This window comes from Lissotriton vulgaris, chromosome 7 (assembly GCF_964263255.1).
Source record: "Lissotriton vulgaris chromosome 7, aLisVul1.2, whole genome shotgun sequence".
Taxonomy (NCBI): Eukaryota; Metazoa; Chordata; class Amphibia; order Caudata; family Salamandridae; genus Lissotriton; species Lissotriton vulgaris.
Window position 1 is genome coordinate 1,204,751,455 of NC_141695.1, and position 17,916 is coordinate 1,204,769,370.

At 44.1% G+C, this 17,916-nt stretch overlaps 1 protein-coding gene across 6 annotated transcripts in view; it reads right to left on the bottom strand.

Annotated features, from left to right (window-relative positions):
* LOC147703187 (uncharacterized) overlaps positions 1-17,916 on the bottom strand; it is a 901,849-nt gene that overhangs the window by 221,925 nt on the left and 662,008 nt on the right. For all 6 annotated transcript variants that reach the window (XM_086931719.1, XM_086931718.1, XM_086931717.1 and 3 more), the window contains exon 11: positions 1,305-10,144. In XM_086931719.1, the coding sequence (XP_086787845.1) occupies positions 1,305-10,144 (8,840 nt within the window). The remainder of the gene's footprint in view (positions 1-1,304; positions 10,145-17,916) is intronic.

Below are 17,916 nucleotides of genomic sequence, written 5' to 3' on the forward strand. Positions count from 1 at the left end.
GTCTAGGAATTGGCTTAGACACTGTAGGGGTACAGGCCTCATGCACCTATACCATCACCACTGGTATAGTGCACCCAGCTAGAGGGGTGGCTGACCTATGCCAGGGCAGTGGGTTGTAGGCATGGCATACAGGGATGTGTGCCATGTTCATTTTATTTTGTCCTGCACCAAAACAGACAGCCTGAAATGGCACTGTGTGTCTCTATATATAGATAGAGGGTCTCCAAGGGTGGCCCAATAAGTGCTGCAGCCCTTAGAGGCCTTCCCTGGCCATAGTGCCCTTGGTACCTATGGTACCATTTACAAGGGAATGACAGTTGGCCCTAGAGTGCCAATTGGGTTTTGTATTAATGCAGTTTAGGAAAACAACATAGGCCCTGGGTACCATGTTGGCAGGAACCCAGGGCGCACACAGTCAAAGTACATCCAAAGTTTGGCAAAAAGTGGGGTCAACTATGCAAAAAGAGAGCACCTTCTTACAGCCATCACCTGTCAGCAAGCAAGATAAATGATCTACAAGTTTCCGGGTGCGCTCTGGAGCATTCACAATGTGAGGAATCTGCAGTTAAAAATAGCCATCAGAAATGAGTGGAAATACAGTCATGAAATGTATCAAAGTACTCGAAGACCCACTCTCGGCAACCAGGTTACAGGAGTACCTTTCATCTATAAGACTGAAGGGACACAAAAAGCACACTTTCCACAGACATTGAACTTTGATGGGAAAATGTACTAGTCTACAGACCCCATTTTCACTCGAGTTGAAGACAGTTAGACTCCCCCAGCACAATTCCTATTATCAATGTTTCGTTACTCTGCTCTGATGACTGGTTTCATTGTGCTTTAATGATCTTTGGAATTAAGGTCAGAGTCACCCCTTGCTGACTGACAGCAGAAAGAACTATGAAGTGGAGCAGACGGTGGTGTAAAATTGGGTTTGATCTAGGTCATTGACTGTGATGGATTATAAATAAACAAACCCTCAAGTCTAAATAAAAACCATACTATGCTTATTCAGAAATCTTTCCACATCCAACACTCAATGGCAAGGTACAAAAAGCATGAATCTAGAATATCTTCATTCTACAAAACAATTCTCTTTTCTTGGAAGACACTGGTTAATGTTATGTTTTAGAGATAATGAAAAAACGTTAGATTCAACTATGATTTGTTTTTAAAGCAGTTAAACATTGCAACAGTTATGAATGAACAGGTTAAGCTATAATTGGACACACTACTCAAAAAAGCCATAAAAGAATGTCAAATGATAAAATAAACTTGTCATAAAAGAATATTCAGTTTACCTTTTCTGCACATGCTCTTTGCCCTCTGGTGAGGGTGGGCAAGAATCAGATGAACTTGAGTCTGAAGACGATGAAGAAGAGGAGGAAGAGGAGGAGGAGGAGGAGGAGGAAGAAGATGAGGAAGAGGAGCATGAGGAAGATGATGATGAAGATGATGAGCTCCTTCTTCGTTGAGTTATATTTTCCTCAGGCAGAGTAGGAGACAAAGAGGTTGCAGATGGCGGCTTTGACGAACCTCTCTTTTCATCGGGTGTATCTGTTTGAGTGTCTTGAGGAGGGCTAGGCAATCTACATAGTTTTAGACCAAGATTGGAGTCACCAGAATGTTCACCTTTGCTTGGGTACTGGGGACTTTTCCTTGGGCTTCTATTGTCAGAAAGTTGGCACTCCACGATAGATGTCAACATGGACAATTGTTGGTTCACTTGCTCAACTTCTAATAAGTGTTTTGGGCTAGCTGCACTGCATTTCTGCTGCACATAGGGTACTAATACAGGTAAATGGGATTTGGGCAGCTCATTCACATTTGTGGAAGACGCACTGGGATTCAATTGCTCACCAAGTTCCACTATGGACACTTTTGGCTTCAGGTGCATAACAGGTTCCATACAGGAAAGACGGTCTTGTAGTTGCTCAGATGGGTCTGCTGAGATCATTCTAGGCTTTAGGCGTTCCTGGGGTTCTCCTGAGGCCAGCTGGGGCTTTGGCTCCATGAAAGAATCTTCTGAGGCCAGACAGGCTTTTAATGGCTCAGAAGAATGAATTGGCAATTGGGGCTTTGGTTGCTCTACAATATCCACAGACATCCGTCTGGATTTCAATTCTTCAGACTTCTCTAGTGAGGTCATGAGAGGCTTTAGTTGGTCAACTGGGTCCATAGAATTCATTCTGGCATTCACTACATTATCACAATCCCTTGAGAATTGGGCCTTCTGTTCCACTACAGGCTGTGTGAATGAAATCTGCGCATTCATTTGCTCAACAAACTCCACTGAAGAGCTGGGGGTATTCTGTTCTTCAACAGGTGTGGAAAGGGTGGGTTGGGCCCTCAGTTCTGCAACCTCTGTAGACGACAGGTGGACTTGGAAAGTCTCTTTAGATTCAGTGGAAGGATGCAGTGTCTTCAGCTGATGAGCAGTTTGAGTGAAAGAAAGTAGGTCCTTCAGCTTCTCAACAGGATCCTTAGAGGTCACACAAGGATGCAACTGTGAAGTAGAATCCACAGATACCAGACTGTCCTTCCTCTGCTCAAGATGTTCTGTTGGGAACTGTGTTTTGGGATGTTTAACATTTTCCAAGGTCAGCTGAGCATTAGGTTGCTCAACAGGCTCTACTCCAGTCAGTGGAGATTTCTGCTGCTCAACAAGTTGTGTTGAAGATGGTTGCGGCTTTAGAGGCTCAACAGGTTCTACTGAAGGAAACAATTTCAGTGGTTCAACACCTTTTGTGGAGTATAGATGGGATTGAAATTTTGGTGGTTGCTCACTCGTTCTTGTTGATAATGGGTATTTCGTTTTTTCTACAGATCTTGCTGAAGAAAGAGGATTTTTAAAATGCTCTAGAGGTTTTGCAGAAGCGAGCAGGGATTTGGATTGCTCAATCAATTTTGTTGAGGACACCTGAAATTGGAATTTGGGTTTTGATGGCTCAGACTTTGCAGAAGGCAAGTGGAACTGGATTTTTGGTTGCTCAGTATGTTTTGAGGAGGACAACAAAAACTTTGGTTCAGAAAGTTTCAATGGTGGCAAGGATTTTGATTGTTCTATAGGTATCAATGGAGATGGCTGAGATTTCTGCTGGTCTTCAGTTCTTGTGGATAGAAGTGACTTTGTGTGCTCTGTAGCTTTTACTAAGGAAGGAAGAAATTTTGGCTGTTCTGCAAGTCTTAAGGTTGGTGGAGATTTCACATCTGCTTCTTGTCTTGACAAAGCAAGCATTGCCTTTTTTTGATCATGTTTAACTGAAGGTTTTGTCAGCTCTTCATGTCTTCTCAGTGATAGTAGTGCCTTCGGTTGTTCGTCATCTTTTGTGGATTTCATATCCACTTCGTGCTTCTTCAAAAGTGGCAGTGGCTTTGGAAGCTCTTCAGGTTTTGTCAAAAGTAAAGGGGTCTTTGGCTGCTCACCCGGTTTTACAGAGCACAGTAGAGGTTTAAGTGTCTCTGCGGATTTTATGGAGTACAAGGATGATTTTGGCTGCACTGCAGGCTTTGTAGACGATAACGAGGATTTTGATCGCTCAAAAGATATCGCAGAGGGTTGCAAGGATTTTATTTGCTCTACAGATTTTGTTGAATTCAAATTTGGTTGCAAGTCATGCGATGAAGAAAGCTGGGAAATCAAATCACCTGTGGTGGATGATGGTTGGGACTTTAGTCCACCAGTTGTAGAGGACAGCTGGGATTTGAGTTCAGATGCAGTGAAGCTCCTAGTTGTTACAGGCAAACGTGGAGGAGACTTAACAGGGGAAGCATGGCTTGCAGGAGAACTGGAACGGGAACTGCTGGAGGAATAACCAGTCAAAGAATTGTTCCTTCTCAGAGCAGACCGGTTAGGACTGTTCATAGGTAGCACCTGTGCCTTTCGCCCCCTCTCTATTAAGTTAGGAGAGGGGTCTTTTTTTACAAATGCAGGAGATTCTTTTTTCGCTGGATTACCACTCTGAGGAGACTGCTCACCATTTGGAGAAACTCTCACTAATCCAGGTGGGGATACACTCCTTTCTGAAGATGATCTATTGGATGGTAACATGCGAATAGGGCGGGGTCGCTGCTTTTTTAAAGCCAACTGCTTCTGCTTTGGAGACTCTTCTCTTGATGGGGATGGTGAGCTGCTGTCCCTGGACAAAGATCTTGCAGCAATGGAAATAAGTTTCTCTCTAGAAGATCTTCGTTTTGTGCTTGACACAATCTTTTTGTCTGGAGAGGGCTTAGATTTATTCTGCCGTGTGGGTAGCAGTTTTTCTTGCACAGACGATTTTGAGTATTTGTCCAAGAGTGGAGGTGACCTTGATTTCTTTTTCCCAGGAGAATCACCCCTGTCTTTCCTTGGAGACCATCGAGACTGTACTTGCTTTGTTGGAGTTCTTGAGGAATTTTGCTTAGGTGAGGCTTGTTTTTGTTTTGGCCTTGAAGACGATCTTGATCTCCTTCTTGGTGATGCTTTTGATTTCACTGGACCTGGAGAAATTTTTGATCTGCCTTTTTTAGACGATGACCTGGACATATCAAGCTTAGGTGGGGACCTGGATCTGCCACGCTTCATAGACAAGGCAGCACCTTTTTTTGGAGAACTTCTGCATTTCTCTTGTCTGGATGTAGACCTAGACCGACGTCCCTTTGAAGAGGATCCAGACCTCCTTCGACAATATTTGTATTTATCTCGTCTTGATCTTGAGCGGGATCGGACTCGCCGAGGAGATGAACCAGATCTTCCTCGGCGTGGAGAGAGTTGAAGTCTTTGCCTTGAGGAGGATCTAGACATTCGCCCTCTTGGAGAGGACAGTGACCTACGTCGATGCCTCTGACCAAATCTAGATCCATCTTGCCTGGATGTTGACCTAGACCGTCCTCTTGTGGAGGACCCAGACCTCTTCCGAGAATGTCTAAAATTGTCTCTTCTTGATGTAGACCTAGACCTGCCTCGCCTTGGAGAAGAGCCTGACCTCCGCCTTGGAGAAGCTCTCAGTTTTTCAGGTCTGCGACAAGGGGATTCAGATTTCTCTCTCCTCGGAGAATAGGGCCAGCCTTTTGATTTTGTAGTCTCACTCTTTTCAGGCATTCTGGATATCTCAGACTTTTCTTGGATACTGGATTTTAATTTCCTTCTAGGGGAGGAAGATCTGCTTCTTCTTGGAAGTCCTTTAGTTTTCTCCTGTTTAGTGAATGACCCAGGAAACCCTGGTCGTGAATAGTCCACAGATTTCTCAGACCTTGGTGAAGACTCTGCATGTCTTAAAGGTGATAGAGTTTTCTTTGGTACCTGCTCAATGGACACCGATCGACTCCTTGTAAAGGATCCAGAACGGCTTCGATTTATATCCAAACGTGCTTTCCTAAGCCGAGAAGATGACCTAGATCGGCTCCTGTCTGTAGATGAGCCAGAGCCACTTTCTTCTGATGTGGTAGTGCACTGCCCAGATGATGCACTTCTCGCTTTCCTTTGAGCAGAAATGGACCTGCTTCGCCTTATTGGCAATGAGGTTTTATCCTGAAGTATAGAGGAGCTAGACTTATTTTGTGGTGGTGATGCCACAAATGTACCCTTGGACATAGATCGCTCAGGCCCACGTTGCCTGGGAGGAGATGGTAATCTTTCTTCTTGCACAGGTACTGAACGAGACCTGCTGCGTCCAACCAGGGCTGTAGATTTAACACGATCTGGAGACGAACCAGAACTACTGCTTCTTGAGGAAGCTCGTGACGCAACTGGAGACCTTGCTCTTTCCTGCTTTGGGGGACTTCTGGATTTAGCAGTTTGCTCTGAGGGCGACTGTGGCATGTTTTGCCTTGACAGCTTTTTACTAATTTCTCTCTCAATGGTGGATGAGCTAGAACCACTACGCCTAGGTGGTGTTCTTGGTCGCTCTTTTCTTGGGGAAAGAGACCTTTGGCTTAGAGATTTTTGGGATTTCTCTCCCTTTTCTGGAATGGGTAGAGCACCGATTTTCAACTGAGATGTACCCAATAACTCCTTTGATGCAGAGGATGAGCTAGACTTTTCATGACGTGGGGGTGTTAACTTTTTCTCTGGAGAGGACTCAGGACTATACAATTGGGGTGGTGTTTTCACTTTGACGGATGAAGATAAACCAGATTTGCTGTGCCACTCTGTGTGTCCTGGAATGGAGCCAAGCTTGTTAAGACTAGCAGCTGCTTCTGATTTAGCATCTGGTTCAGGTACTGAACCAGACCCACTTCTCAAAGACACATATTTTAATCCTAATTTTGAGACTGGAGTTGTAGAAGTACCACTTCCCTGTGGAGAAAATTTGGGAATGCTTTTTAGTTCTTGCAAAGTTGCAACCGAATGCCTTGGTGATGTCTGTAACTTATCAAGCTTTGGAGGTGATCTGCTACGTATGTGAGTTTTTACTGGTAAATCTAAATGTTCTGGTGAAGAGACAGCTCTGCCTCGTAATGGTGATATTCTAGATTTGCCTTTCTTATCAGGAGAATACCCAGCTTTTGTTTTCTGCGACATTTCTCTTGATTTCTCTTTATGTTCTGGTGATAAACTTGATGGCGGGTGCCTTTTGAAGTTCCCAGATTTTTCTTTATACCCTGGAGAGGATGCTAATTTGCTTCTTGGAGAAGACATTATTTGTTTGGTCACAAATGAGGAAGTCCCAGTACGAGATTTTAATGGAGAAGATCTAGATCGGTCTTTCCTTTCCACTGACCCAGACCGACTTCGTCGCTGAGATAATCTAGTCTTACCTTTCAGCTCTGGAGATGAATCTGAACTGCTTCCCCCCGATGAAGACTCCGGCTTTTTCTTTATTGGGGAGGTTCTGGCTTTCTCTTTCAGGAGTGGAGAAACCCTGTGCTGGTTTCGCCTTGGAGGAGATTTGGATTTCTCAAGGGGTTCAGGAGAAGAATTAGAACTACTATGCCTGGGTGATCTGGATTCCTTGCTTGGTTCTAGAGAGAAGCTAGATCTCCTTCGTCTTGGAGGCGTTCTTGATTTCTCTTTACATTCAGGAGAGGATGCCGAGCAGCTTTTCCTGGAAGGAGATTTAGATTTTACTCTCTGTTCTGTAGAAGACCCAGTCTCCCTACGTCTAGGAGGCATTCGTGATTTCTGATTCCCCTCTGGAGAGGAATCAGAGGAGCTTCGGCCGGGGGGAGTCCTTAATTTGCCTTTCTGATCAGGAGATAAAGCTCTTCTGTGCCTTGGAGGGGTCCGCCGTGGGGGTGTTCTTGATTTATCTTTAATTTCAGGAGAGGAGACAGATCTCCGGCGCCTTGTAGGACTTCTTGATTTATTTGCCACCTCCGGAGAGGATGCAGATCTGCTACGAGAAGCAGTTATTCTTGTTGATCCCCTCTCATCTGGTGAAGAGTCAGAACTGCTGCTACCTGACGATGATTGAGATGTGCTTTTCCTGGAAGGTGTCTTTGATTTAGCACCTCCAGACCGCCCACGTCTTAGAGGCACTTTCAATGGCTCTTTTTGCTCGGGAGATGAATCAGCTCTGTTTCTTCTAGGGGGCGATCTCAGGTTTTCCTTAACCTCAGGAGACGAATGAGACTGACTTTGCCTTCTGGATGATTTCAATTTTTCCATTTCTACAGAAGAACTGGGTCTACTTCGTCGTGGAGGTGTGCTAGATTTAATCTTTTCTTCTGGAGAAGAGTCAGACCTACTACGCCTTTGAGAAATTCTCAATTTGTCTTTCCTCTCTGGTGAAGGACCACACTTCAGTCGCCGTGGTGGAGTTTTTGCTTTAACAGTTCGCTCAGGTGAAGACTCGGAGCTGTCTCGCCTTGGAGGAGTTTCTGATTTGGCCTTTACTTCTGGAGAGGAGCTTGACCGATCATGCCTTAGCGCAGTTCTAGGTTTCTGCTTAGAGTTTGGGGAAGCTTCAGAATCAAGTCTTCTTATTGGCAACACCAAATTCTCTTTCCGAGCGGAAGAACCAGACCTGCGTCGTCTTGGGGAAACTTTCAATTTGTCTTTCATTTGAGAAGATCCAGACCTCCTTCGCTGTGGGGGTGTTTTTGATTTTACATTTAATCTGGGAGATGACCCAGACCTGTCACGCATCAGAGGTGACGTTGATTTGCCTTTTGCCCCTGGAGAAGAACCAGACCTGCATCGTCGAGGTGATTTAGATTTTTCTTTCACCCTGTTAGTGTTGGACTTTTGTAGTTTAGGAGAAATCTTAGATTTTCCTTTGATCTCTGGAGAAGAGCTAGACCTACGTCGCAATGGAGAGGTTCTTGATTTTGTCTTAATCTCTGGCGAAGAACTAGACCTGTGCCACCTAGGAGGTGTTTTAGATTTCTCTTCTCGTCCTAAAGAACCAGACCCATCTTGCCTTGTGGGAGTTATTGATTTTTGTTTTCTTCGTCTAGGAGGAGTTTTCGATTTCTCTTTTATTCCTGGAGAGGATTCAGAACGCTCTCGTCTTGGCGGGCTTTTTGAGTTCACTCTCACGAATGGAGAAGACCCTGATCGAGGTCTCCTTGGAGGAGTTTCAGACTTTTCTTTGGCTCTGGGAGAAGACCCTGCCTTGTGACCTCTTAGGGGAGTTTTTGATTTTGCTCTCACCTCTGGAGAAGAGATGGAGCTACTTCTCCTTGCAATTATCTGAGATTTTATCGTTCTTGGAGAAGACCCAGATTTTCCATGTTTTTGTGGAGTTACAGATTTAGATCTTCTCCGTTTTGGAGTTCTAGACCTACACCTTTCACTTTTTGGAGGTGTTTTGGATCTTGACTGGCCTTGCTTTGGCGGTGTCCTTGACCGAGATGTCCCACGTTTCTGTGGCGATCTGGTTTTAGAAACAATTAGTTTCTTAGGAGTTCGTGATTTAGATCTGCCACGCTTCTGAGGTGTTTTGGACCTACTCTTACCTCTTTTTTGAGGGGTTCTTGATCGTACTCTTTTCTGGGGTGTCTTGGACCTGCCTCTTCTTGGTGGGGTTCTAGACCTAGACTTACCCCATCGTTTCGGAGACCTAGACCTAGATCTACTCCTAGACCTACCCCAGCGTTTTGGGGACCGGGATCTTGACCTGCCCCATCGCTGGCGGGATCCAGAGCGACCCCATCTCTGTGGAGACCTAGATCTGCGCCAGCCCCACCTCTGGGGAGACCTGGACCTGCCCCATCTCTGTGGTGTTCTAGATCTTCCCCACCTTTGCGGCGTCCTGGACTTTCTCCATCTCTGTGGTGTTTTTGATTTAGATCTGCGTTTTTGGGGGGTCTTTGACCGACCTCGTTTGGGAGAAGACTTGGATCTTGCTCCTTTTGGAGAAGATTTAGACCTTCCTTGTTTTGGAGTTCTTGATCTAGACTTTCCCTTCCTTGGAGTCTTTGAACGAGCACGCTTTGGTGAACTGCTTGATCGGTCACGTTTAGTGGATATTTTAGAGGTCTTTTTAGGGGGTGTTTTTGCTCGCTCCTTCTCAGGAGATCTAGATCTTGCAAGTCTTTGGGAAGAGTTTAACTTTCCCTCATTGGTGGTAGAAACCAAAGGTCCAGAAGGAGATCTGCTTTTTGCTGGAGATATGGCCTTTGATTTCATTTTCTTTTGGTCTGACGAATTGCTACGGTCTCTAGAAGAATTTTCACTTTCTGAAGAGTTCTCACTATTGGGAGATGCAACTCTTCCACTCCGCACAGGTGAAACTGTTCTTTTGACAGAGTTATCCACAGGAGATGTCCTCTTTGCAGCCGACCTCTTTCCTGGTGAGGACTTTGAAGTGGACAAGGTTTTAGCTGCATTCTGCAATTTTTCATGATGTTTTAGCAAGTCACACTCTATCTGGGGAGCGGACTTTCTCTGCTCTGGTGATCTAATCCTTCCTGAAAGTGAACTTCCAGGTTCCTTTGAAATCTTCTCTGGAGATGCCCTGTCTGAACCAGGAGATCTGTTTTTGCAAGATGATTCTTTCAGCGCTTCACTTTTATCCTTGCTTCTTTTCCTCTGGGAAGGTAAGCTATGACTTGGCGAGTGTCTGTCAGACTCCTTCAGCATTTCATTTTCAGTACACCGGTGTTGCTCTCCAAGAGTAGGAGACTCTCTCCGATCAATAACTTTAGCAAAACTTTTGTCTTTTTTCACAGGGGATAAAGATCTTTGCCTAGCTTCTTTTGTTCTTTTTGTTGACTTCTGCAAAAGAGGAATACAACATTACTGTACTGCTAGATGAATAGCATTTCACATTTTGTACTAAGCTTAACAAAATTAACGTGCACATAAGCAAATTGTGGATTGCGTATAAGGAACATTGTATTTCAGAAACATACAGTACTTGAGTGAATTTTATTGGCACTTAAGATAGGACATGATGTTCTACTCAAAACTTAACTTGAGGAAATACTTGATACTTATGTGCTTAAACCTTGTACAAGACTAATATCAGTATATCCCAAGATATGCTTTCAGTAGCGTCCAGGGCAACCATTAGTCACTGGTAAATATGTGGAGTGCAGTCATTAACCACTGGTGTCCCAGGTTCAAAATAATATTGCATGCCACTTGCCTAACAAAACTACTCCCTCAGCGCACTTACAAGCAAGATACAGAGCAACCAAGGCTTTCTTTAAGACACGGGAGAATCTAAAAACTCAGACTATAGTGTCATATTGATATATATAGCCTGTATGCAGTGTTAAGTTGACATGAGCTTTTTAGGAGTTTAAACGCCATTTTACCTTTCTGCTGCTTTTGCACACGACACATAGCTGTTGCTTTAGCTTGGAGCCTAGTAGAATGTTTGATTCATGCGTGAATAATATGTTGTTACTCTGATATCAGTCTTGTTTGGCGAGCTGTGTCTGTACAGTGAGTACAGAAACCTCCAAGGATATCTCAACACAGTGGTTGTTGTGAGCACTGATCTTCGCATGTTCCTATACATAACATACATGCAGCTGCAGCCAAGTTCTGGCTTTAGGCGCGTTTTATATTGCTTTGCACAAGAGCATACAAACACACTTGATGGTGCTTCGCATGCAGAGAGCTGGTGGCTGATGATGTGATCCCTTACCACTAGAATCTTGAGGTATGGGGCCGCCCTGCTAAAACCCAAAAGAGACCTTCTTAGATATAATATACTAGCTAGGGAGGGTGAGAATTAGGTTTTGTTAAACCCTATTCATTTTAGCATAATACCATGCTTTCGCCGTTTGTGTTCTATGGACTAGTGACTATGCTGATTACTGTGTTTCTTATAATATGTTTGCTTGTATTAGCTAAGATACTCGCTTGAGAACACTGCATTAGTGAATAAACATCTCATATATGCATGTGTCCTCTTTTACTCCTTGTTCTGGACTGGAATGATTGTATAACGAAAGAGTGTTTATATGTTCAACTTTACCTGAGGTGTACTAAGTCCATGTTCTGGTTTGTCTAAGCATTGGGAGTTTATGATAACCAATGAGACACTGTAGCTAGTATGGTAGGGGATTTTTGGGTACTAAGGTGAGTTTTGGCACACCCTAATTCACCGATGTTCCAAGCCTCTATGCACAGTTGTGTCCGAGCACAGAATCCCTGAGACAATAGTATAACAAAATATTTAAATAGAAAACGTTATTTGCACATGGATTAAAACGGTCAAAAGGAGATACAGAACGAGAGGGTGCTAGTTTTGCCTGCTGGGACCGAGATATGATCTCAAATGTCCTTATAGTCATGCCTGCAAGATGTTATACCGTTGCACAGGGACACTTCCACTAAGCTTGGTAAATCTAAGCCGTCATGCTCTGTAATGTTTTTCTGGCCAAACCTGTGTTTATTTACAATTGAATCATGCTAGCTCAAGTGGAGGTGAGGTAAAGTTGTAATTACAGGCTTTCTCCAGGATAAACTACTTTCAGTCCCGTTTATTAAAATACTTTATCTTCATCATGACTGGGATATTAATGAAAGTGTGTGCCCTTCCACGTTCCCCTCACGCCCCCAGTAACAGAAAAGCATGTTACTTACCTTCGGTAACAATATATCTGTAAGAAACATTAGTCAGTGCTAGATTCCTTACCTTAGTATTACCCCCAGGCGTCAGACTGGATCCGGAAAGTTTTCGTCAGCAGTACCCCTGCGCGTTGGTAGGCGTTGTCATACCGCTCCGCGTAAGTTGTTGGCATCGTAGTCGCCTAGATGAAGTTGCTGGAGCTACTTAGACGCACCTACGCACGCTGTCCGCGCCAGGAATGCAGAGGCATACAAGATACTGACCAATGGTAAATTGAAACTAGGGCCCTGAAAGGGATGACCTTAACCGTTGAAATAAGTTCACATAACAGGGAGGGTGGGTGGGATTGGGGGGGGGGGGGGGGGGGGGTTAAAGAATCTATCACTAACTAATGTTTCTTACAGATATATGTTGTTACCGAAGGTAAGTAGCTGAAAAACAAGTTAGTGATAGATTCTTTACCTTAGAATAGATACCCCAGCAATACCAACCCCGGTGTTGGGTCTGCGAACAAAGATCACACCAGACAGTCACAGAGAACAGAACGACCAAAGAAGCAGTCTCTCTGGACTTGACTGTCAATGCAATAATGCTTAGTGAAAGTGTGCAGTGAGGCCCATGTGGCTGCCTGACCGATGTCTTGCAGGGGGACACCAGGTCCCAATGCAGTCGTAGCTATTGTAGCCCTAGTAAAAAGGGCACGCAACCTTATCGGCGGTTCCTTTTTAGCCAGAGAATAACATGCCTTGATACACAAGACGACCCAGCGGGAGACAGTCCTCTTGTGTACATCCCGCCTTTCTTGGCGCCCACGTAGCCAACACAGAGCTGGTCATCCACCGGGAACGGTTGTGTGAGATTCAGGTAAAATGAGTGTGCAGGTTATGGGTCCAGAGGGTGGAGCCGCTCTTCCTCTCTGGAAGGGTGCGGAGGCGGAAAGAAAGCGGGCAAGGTGATAGTTTGCATTCAGAGGTGGTGAGATGCACACCAATGTACTCCATGTTTATGCTCCAAGTTTGCTGTACTTAATTACTTCAACACTGTGAAGGCTTGCACGCTTTCTCTGCCCAATTGCGATGCAATATTGAAAGAACACGTGGGGACCGCATCTGATCCCCTTCAAGCTGCACAGCCAAATCCCTCACAAATTAACAGAATTTTTATTTCAACCTTTGTTTCATCCATGTATTACTCCATTGCTTAACACTTATTTCCTTTTAACTTCATCTATTCATTTTACTCATTCTTACGTTCATCATGATTTTAATGAAAACCCAGGAGAATTAAATGATTACTTATGTCACGATTTTTATTTTAAAAGACCCAATGCATTTCGGGAAGTTCCCTTAGTCAGGGGTATCTAGAACACAGAAAATGAATAAACAACCATCAGTTCAATAATAACCGATTCCTCTGATGTTACTATTTAGACAAATCTGGTTTATTTGAAAAATCATAGTTGAAACCCTGTTGGTCGACCTTTCCAAATATTTTGCATGTTTTACAGTATAGGTAAAGCATAGTTATCCTATTGGGGATGGATGGAGTGATATTATTTACAGGGCATTGTGTGAAATGCAGGATTTATAGTAAAGCAGCAGGCTTGAGAGGGAGAGTGCTGCATTTAAAGTCCAGTACTGAGTTTAGTTTTTGCACAAGGGCACGTGGCAGATCACCTGATGGCTGGGGTAAGGTTGATTAACGCAGAGTAGGTTTCATACAATTGATGCAGCTACTTTTGGGAATGGAATGACGTGCGAAGGCACAACGGGAAAATTGTGTAATTAATTGTGCCACAGAAAGCAGGTGACACTGAGGAATGCTTTTTCCAGTCTAAAACCAAATAAACACATGTCATGGTAAGCGCTTGGAAAACAAGATTGCAAATAATGATACAAGAATGTCTAAGCGTAAAAATGAGGTCATAAGCAATTCAGAATTGTAGGATTTTTTTGACTTGGGATATGCAATGGTTTGGATAATCGGGGTGTTTGAATATGGGTTGTTGTGGAAATTAACGCTGGTTGACATTGAATAGCTTTTGAGGCATGAATTTGTAATGTTTCACAGCACAGTTATTTCAAATGATTAATGCAAGTTTCTTAGCTTGTTTAGTGCTTCAGAGGAGTCATTACTGAACTGATGGTTGTTTATTCATTTTCTGCATTCTCGATACCCCGGACGAAGGGAACTTCCCGAAATGCCTTGGGTGTTTTTAAATAAAAATCGTGACATGAGGAAACATTTAATTCTCCTAGGTTTTCATTAACATCATGATGAACATAAGACTGAGTAAAATGAATTGATGAAGTTAAAAGGAAATAAGTGTTAAGCAATGGAGTAATACGTGGATGAAACAAAGGTTGAAATAGAAATTCGATTCATTTGTGAGGGATTTGGCTGTGCAGCTGGAAGGGGATCAGATGCGGTCCCCACATGTTCTTTCAAGGTGATAGTTTGCTCAATGTGGAAGGCAGCGACAACCTTTGGCAATAAGGAAGGGCGAGTGTGAAGCACAACCATGTCCAGATGGACCGACAGAAAAGGAGGCTTACAGGAAAGAGCCTGGAGCTCACTCACGCGCCTAGCAGTGGTGATGGCAACCAGGTAAGCAGTCTTCAAAGTCAATAAACGAAAAAGACTTGTGAAGCAGCTCAAAGGGATCGCACATCAAATGGGTAAGAACCAGATTCAAGTCTCACTGCGGCATCAGAAACGGACGAGGAGGGAAAAGGTGAGTAATGTCTTTGAGAAGGAAAATGCTACTTACAGGTATGCATCAGTTCTTGGCATGTAGAGCTGCAGAGTTGCAGACTGTGCATAGATCGCCGCCTAGTGTTGGGCCCAGATGTTTGCAGTTTGTTGTTGTCCTGAAAAGTTCTCTGGAAGTCACGAAATAGGTGACTCCTCCTTTGGACCACATTGCGCATGGGCATCGGCTCCATCTACAGATTGTTTTTCGCCATTAGGGAAATAATGGAGCTTTGCAAGAAGGATGCCCATGTAATTTGTATCTAATTAAGATAATACTGGAACAGACAAGGGTAGCCGGGGAGGCAGGTGGGCGTGTGCAACTCTGCAGATCTACATGCCAAGAACAGATGCATACTGGTAAGTAGCATTTTCCGTTCGAGACATATGAGCTGCAGATTCACACTGTGCACAGATTGTATAGCAGTACCCACTCTTAGCGGCGACCACCCCTATCTGTTGCAGTAGTTTGGAATAATGTTTTGAGAACAGCCTGGCCCACATTCGCTTGGTTTGCACATCTACACAATAGTGTTTTGTGAATGTGTGCGGTGTAGCCCATGTAGCTGCTCTGCAGAGGTCATCTAGGGGAATGTTCCCTAAAAATGCCATTGAAGCTCCTATTTTTCTTGTAGAGTGGGCTTTAGGATGAATAGATAACGTACGTTTAGCTTTGTGGTAACAAATCTGTATGCATTTGGCAATCCATCTAGCTATCCCAGATTTTGAAATGGGATTACCTTTGAGCTGGTGAAAAAGACACAAAGTTGTTTTGTCGTACGAAAGGGTTGTGTCCTCTCTATGTAGTAAAGCAATGCTCTTGACATCGAATATGTGAAGAGCACTTTCTGCTGTCTGTCTTGCGAGAAGAAAACGGGCAGTTCCACAGATTGAGATGGAAGGGAGAAATGACTTTGGGCAAGAATTTTGGATTAGTACGCAGAACTACCTTATTGTGATGCATTTGCAAGAAGGGTTCTTGATTGGTTAGTGCTTGTAGTTCACTAACTCTTCGCAGAGAAGTAATAGCTACTAGGAACGCAACCTTCCAAGTTAATAATTGTAGTTCACATTTGTACAAGGGTTCGAAGGGAGGTCCCATTAACCGTGTGAGAACAACGTTTAAATTCCACACAGGTGAAGGTGGTACTCTGGGAGGAATTATTCTTTTAAGGCCTTCCATAAAGGCTTTAATGGCAGGCACTCTGAATAGAGATAGATGCTGTGTGTTTTACAGATATGCTGCTATTGCAGCAAGATGTAGTCTAATACACGTATAGGCTAACTTACATCTTTGGAGATGCAGTAAGTATCCTATGATGTGTTGAATAGACGCATCTAGAGGATTAATATTGTTGTTGTGACAATATATTGCAAATAGTTTCCACTTGGCTGCATAACATGCCCTAGTGGCTGGACGTCTAGCTTCTTTTATAACATTCATGCAGTCTGGAGGAAGGTCAGATATCCAAATTCTAGGATTTCAAGAGCCAGATCGCAAGGTTGAGCTGAGCTGGGCCCGAACGTCTGATTTCTCCACGGTTCTGTGTTGAGAGGTGTGATTAGAGGTGCAATTTTTGGTGCGGTACTACAGACAGTTGTAGCAGTGTGGTGTACCACGGCTGTCTGGCCCACGTTGGAGCAACTAGGATGAGGGGGAGAGAATGCTGCTGTAGTTTGCGTACTACTAGTGGCATGAGTGGTAGAAGTGGAAAAGCGTACGCAAATCTGACCTTGCATATGAAGTTGCATATGAAGTTCCCACTCGTAGGTCTGTTGTGTTTGGCGACTTAACAGGTCCGCTATGGTATTTTGTACTCCTGGAACATGTTGGGCTAGAAGGAATATGTTTTGAGGTATAGCCATAACCACCATATGTCCTTTGATAGTTGAGAGAGTTGCAGGGAGTGTGTGCCTCCCTGCTTGTGTGTAATACATGGCTGTCATGTTGTCTGTGCAGACTAACAGCTTTGTTTGATACTTGCTTTTGGAAAGCTTTCAGTGCTAGGAATATTGCTAGTTACTCCAGATGATTGACGGTGCCAACCTGCCTTGCATGGTGTGTTGCAGTAGGTGGGCTCCCCAGCCGGAGATCGATGCGTCCGCAGTCAAGATTATCTGAGGAACTGGCTCTAGGAACGGTCGTCCCTTGGAGAGGTTTTTGGTGTTACACCACTGCAGAGAGCGAGGAGTCAGACCGTCTACCAACACTAGGTCTGTCAATTGACCTTGAGCCTAGTTCCATTGATCTGATGAGCATTCTTGTAGCGGACGCTTTTGAAGTCTTGCATGGGGCACTATGAAAATGCAAGAGGCCATCATCCCTGTGAGTTGCATGGAAGGGAGTGTTGTAGTTGAAACTTTGTTAGAAGAGTTTGCATGCTGGCTACCCTTGCTGGAGTGGGATAAGCTAGCGCTTTTGAGGTGTTTATTGTGGCACCGAGGTACTGTTGTACTTTGGATGGTTGGAGATGGGACTTGGCGTGGTTTATTGTGAACCCAAAGTCGTGAAGCAGTTGTATCCTGGCATGAGTGTGTTCCACGCATTGGTTGTATGAGCTGGATATTATGAGCCAGTCGTCGAGGTACAGGAAGACATGGATGTGCTGCCTTCGTAAATGTGCTGCCACTACTGCTAAGCACTTGGTGAATACGAACAATTGTTACTTACCTGTAAACAGGTGGTTATCCAGTATTGGTGTCTTTCATACATTCACATGCTTGAATATTCCCGTCGTCTAAGTGGGAGCCCCACAATAAATAAAAACGCAATAAATCCCAATAAAATATGTATATCAAAACATATCACAAATTCCAAAACCAGAAATAGTTACTAGTACCAGGTTAGCATTAACACATAGGAATACATAGGAGAAAAGAAAAACACCTATATAACATATCCATGTCATTATGTTAGTCCAAACTATAGCCAATCAGGCGCAAGCACCCCTCTAGAACCTTCCCCTCAGAGGCTCAGGGCCTCAGATTTTCGAAGCACAGGAGTGACAAAAGAGTCTAGGAGGAGAAGCGAGCCTCTGAGGGGGAGGTGGGTGGGTTGCATGTGAATCTATGAAAGACACCAATACTGGAGAACCACCTGTTTACAGGTAAGTAACAATTGTTCTTCTCCAGTATTAGGGTATCTTTCATAGATTCACATGCGGCTTGCTAGCTTTCTGGCGGCAGAAGGAAATTGCTGAAGAAACCCAAA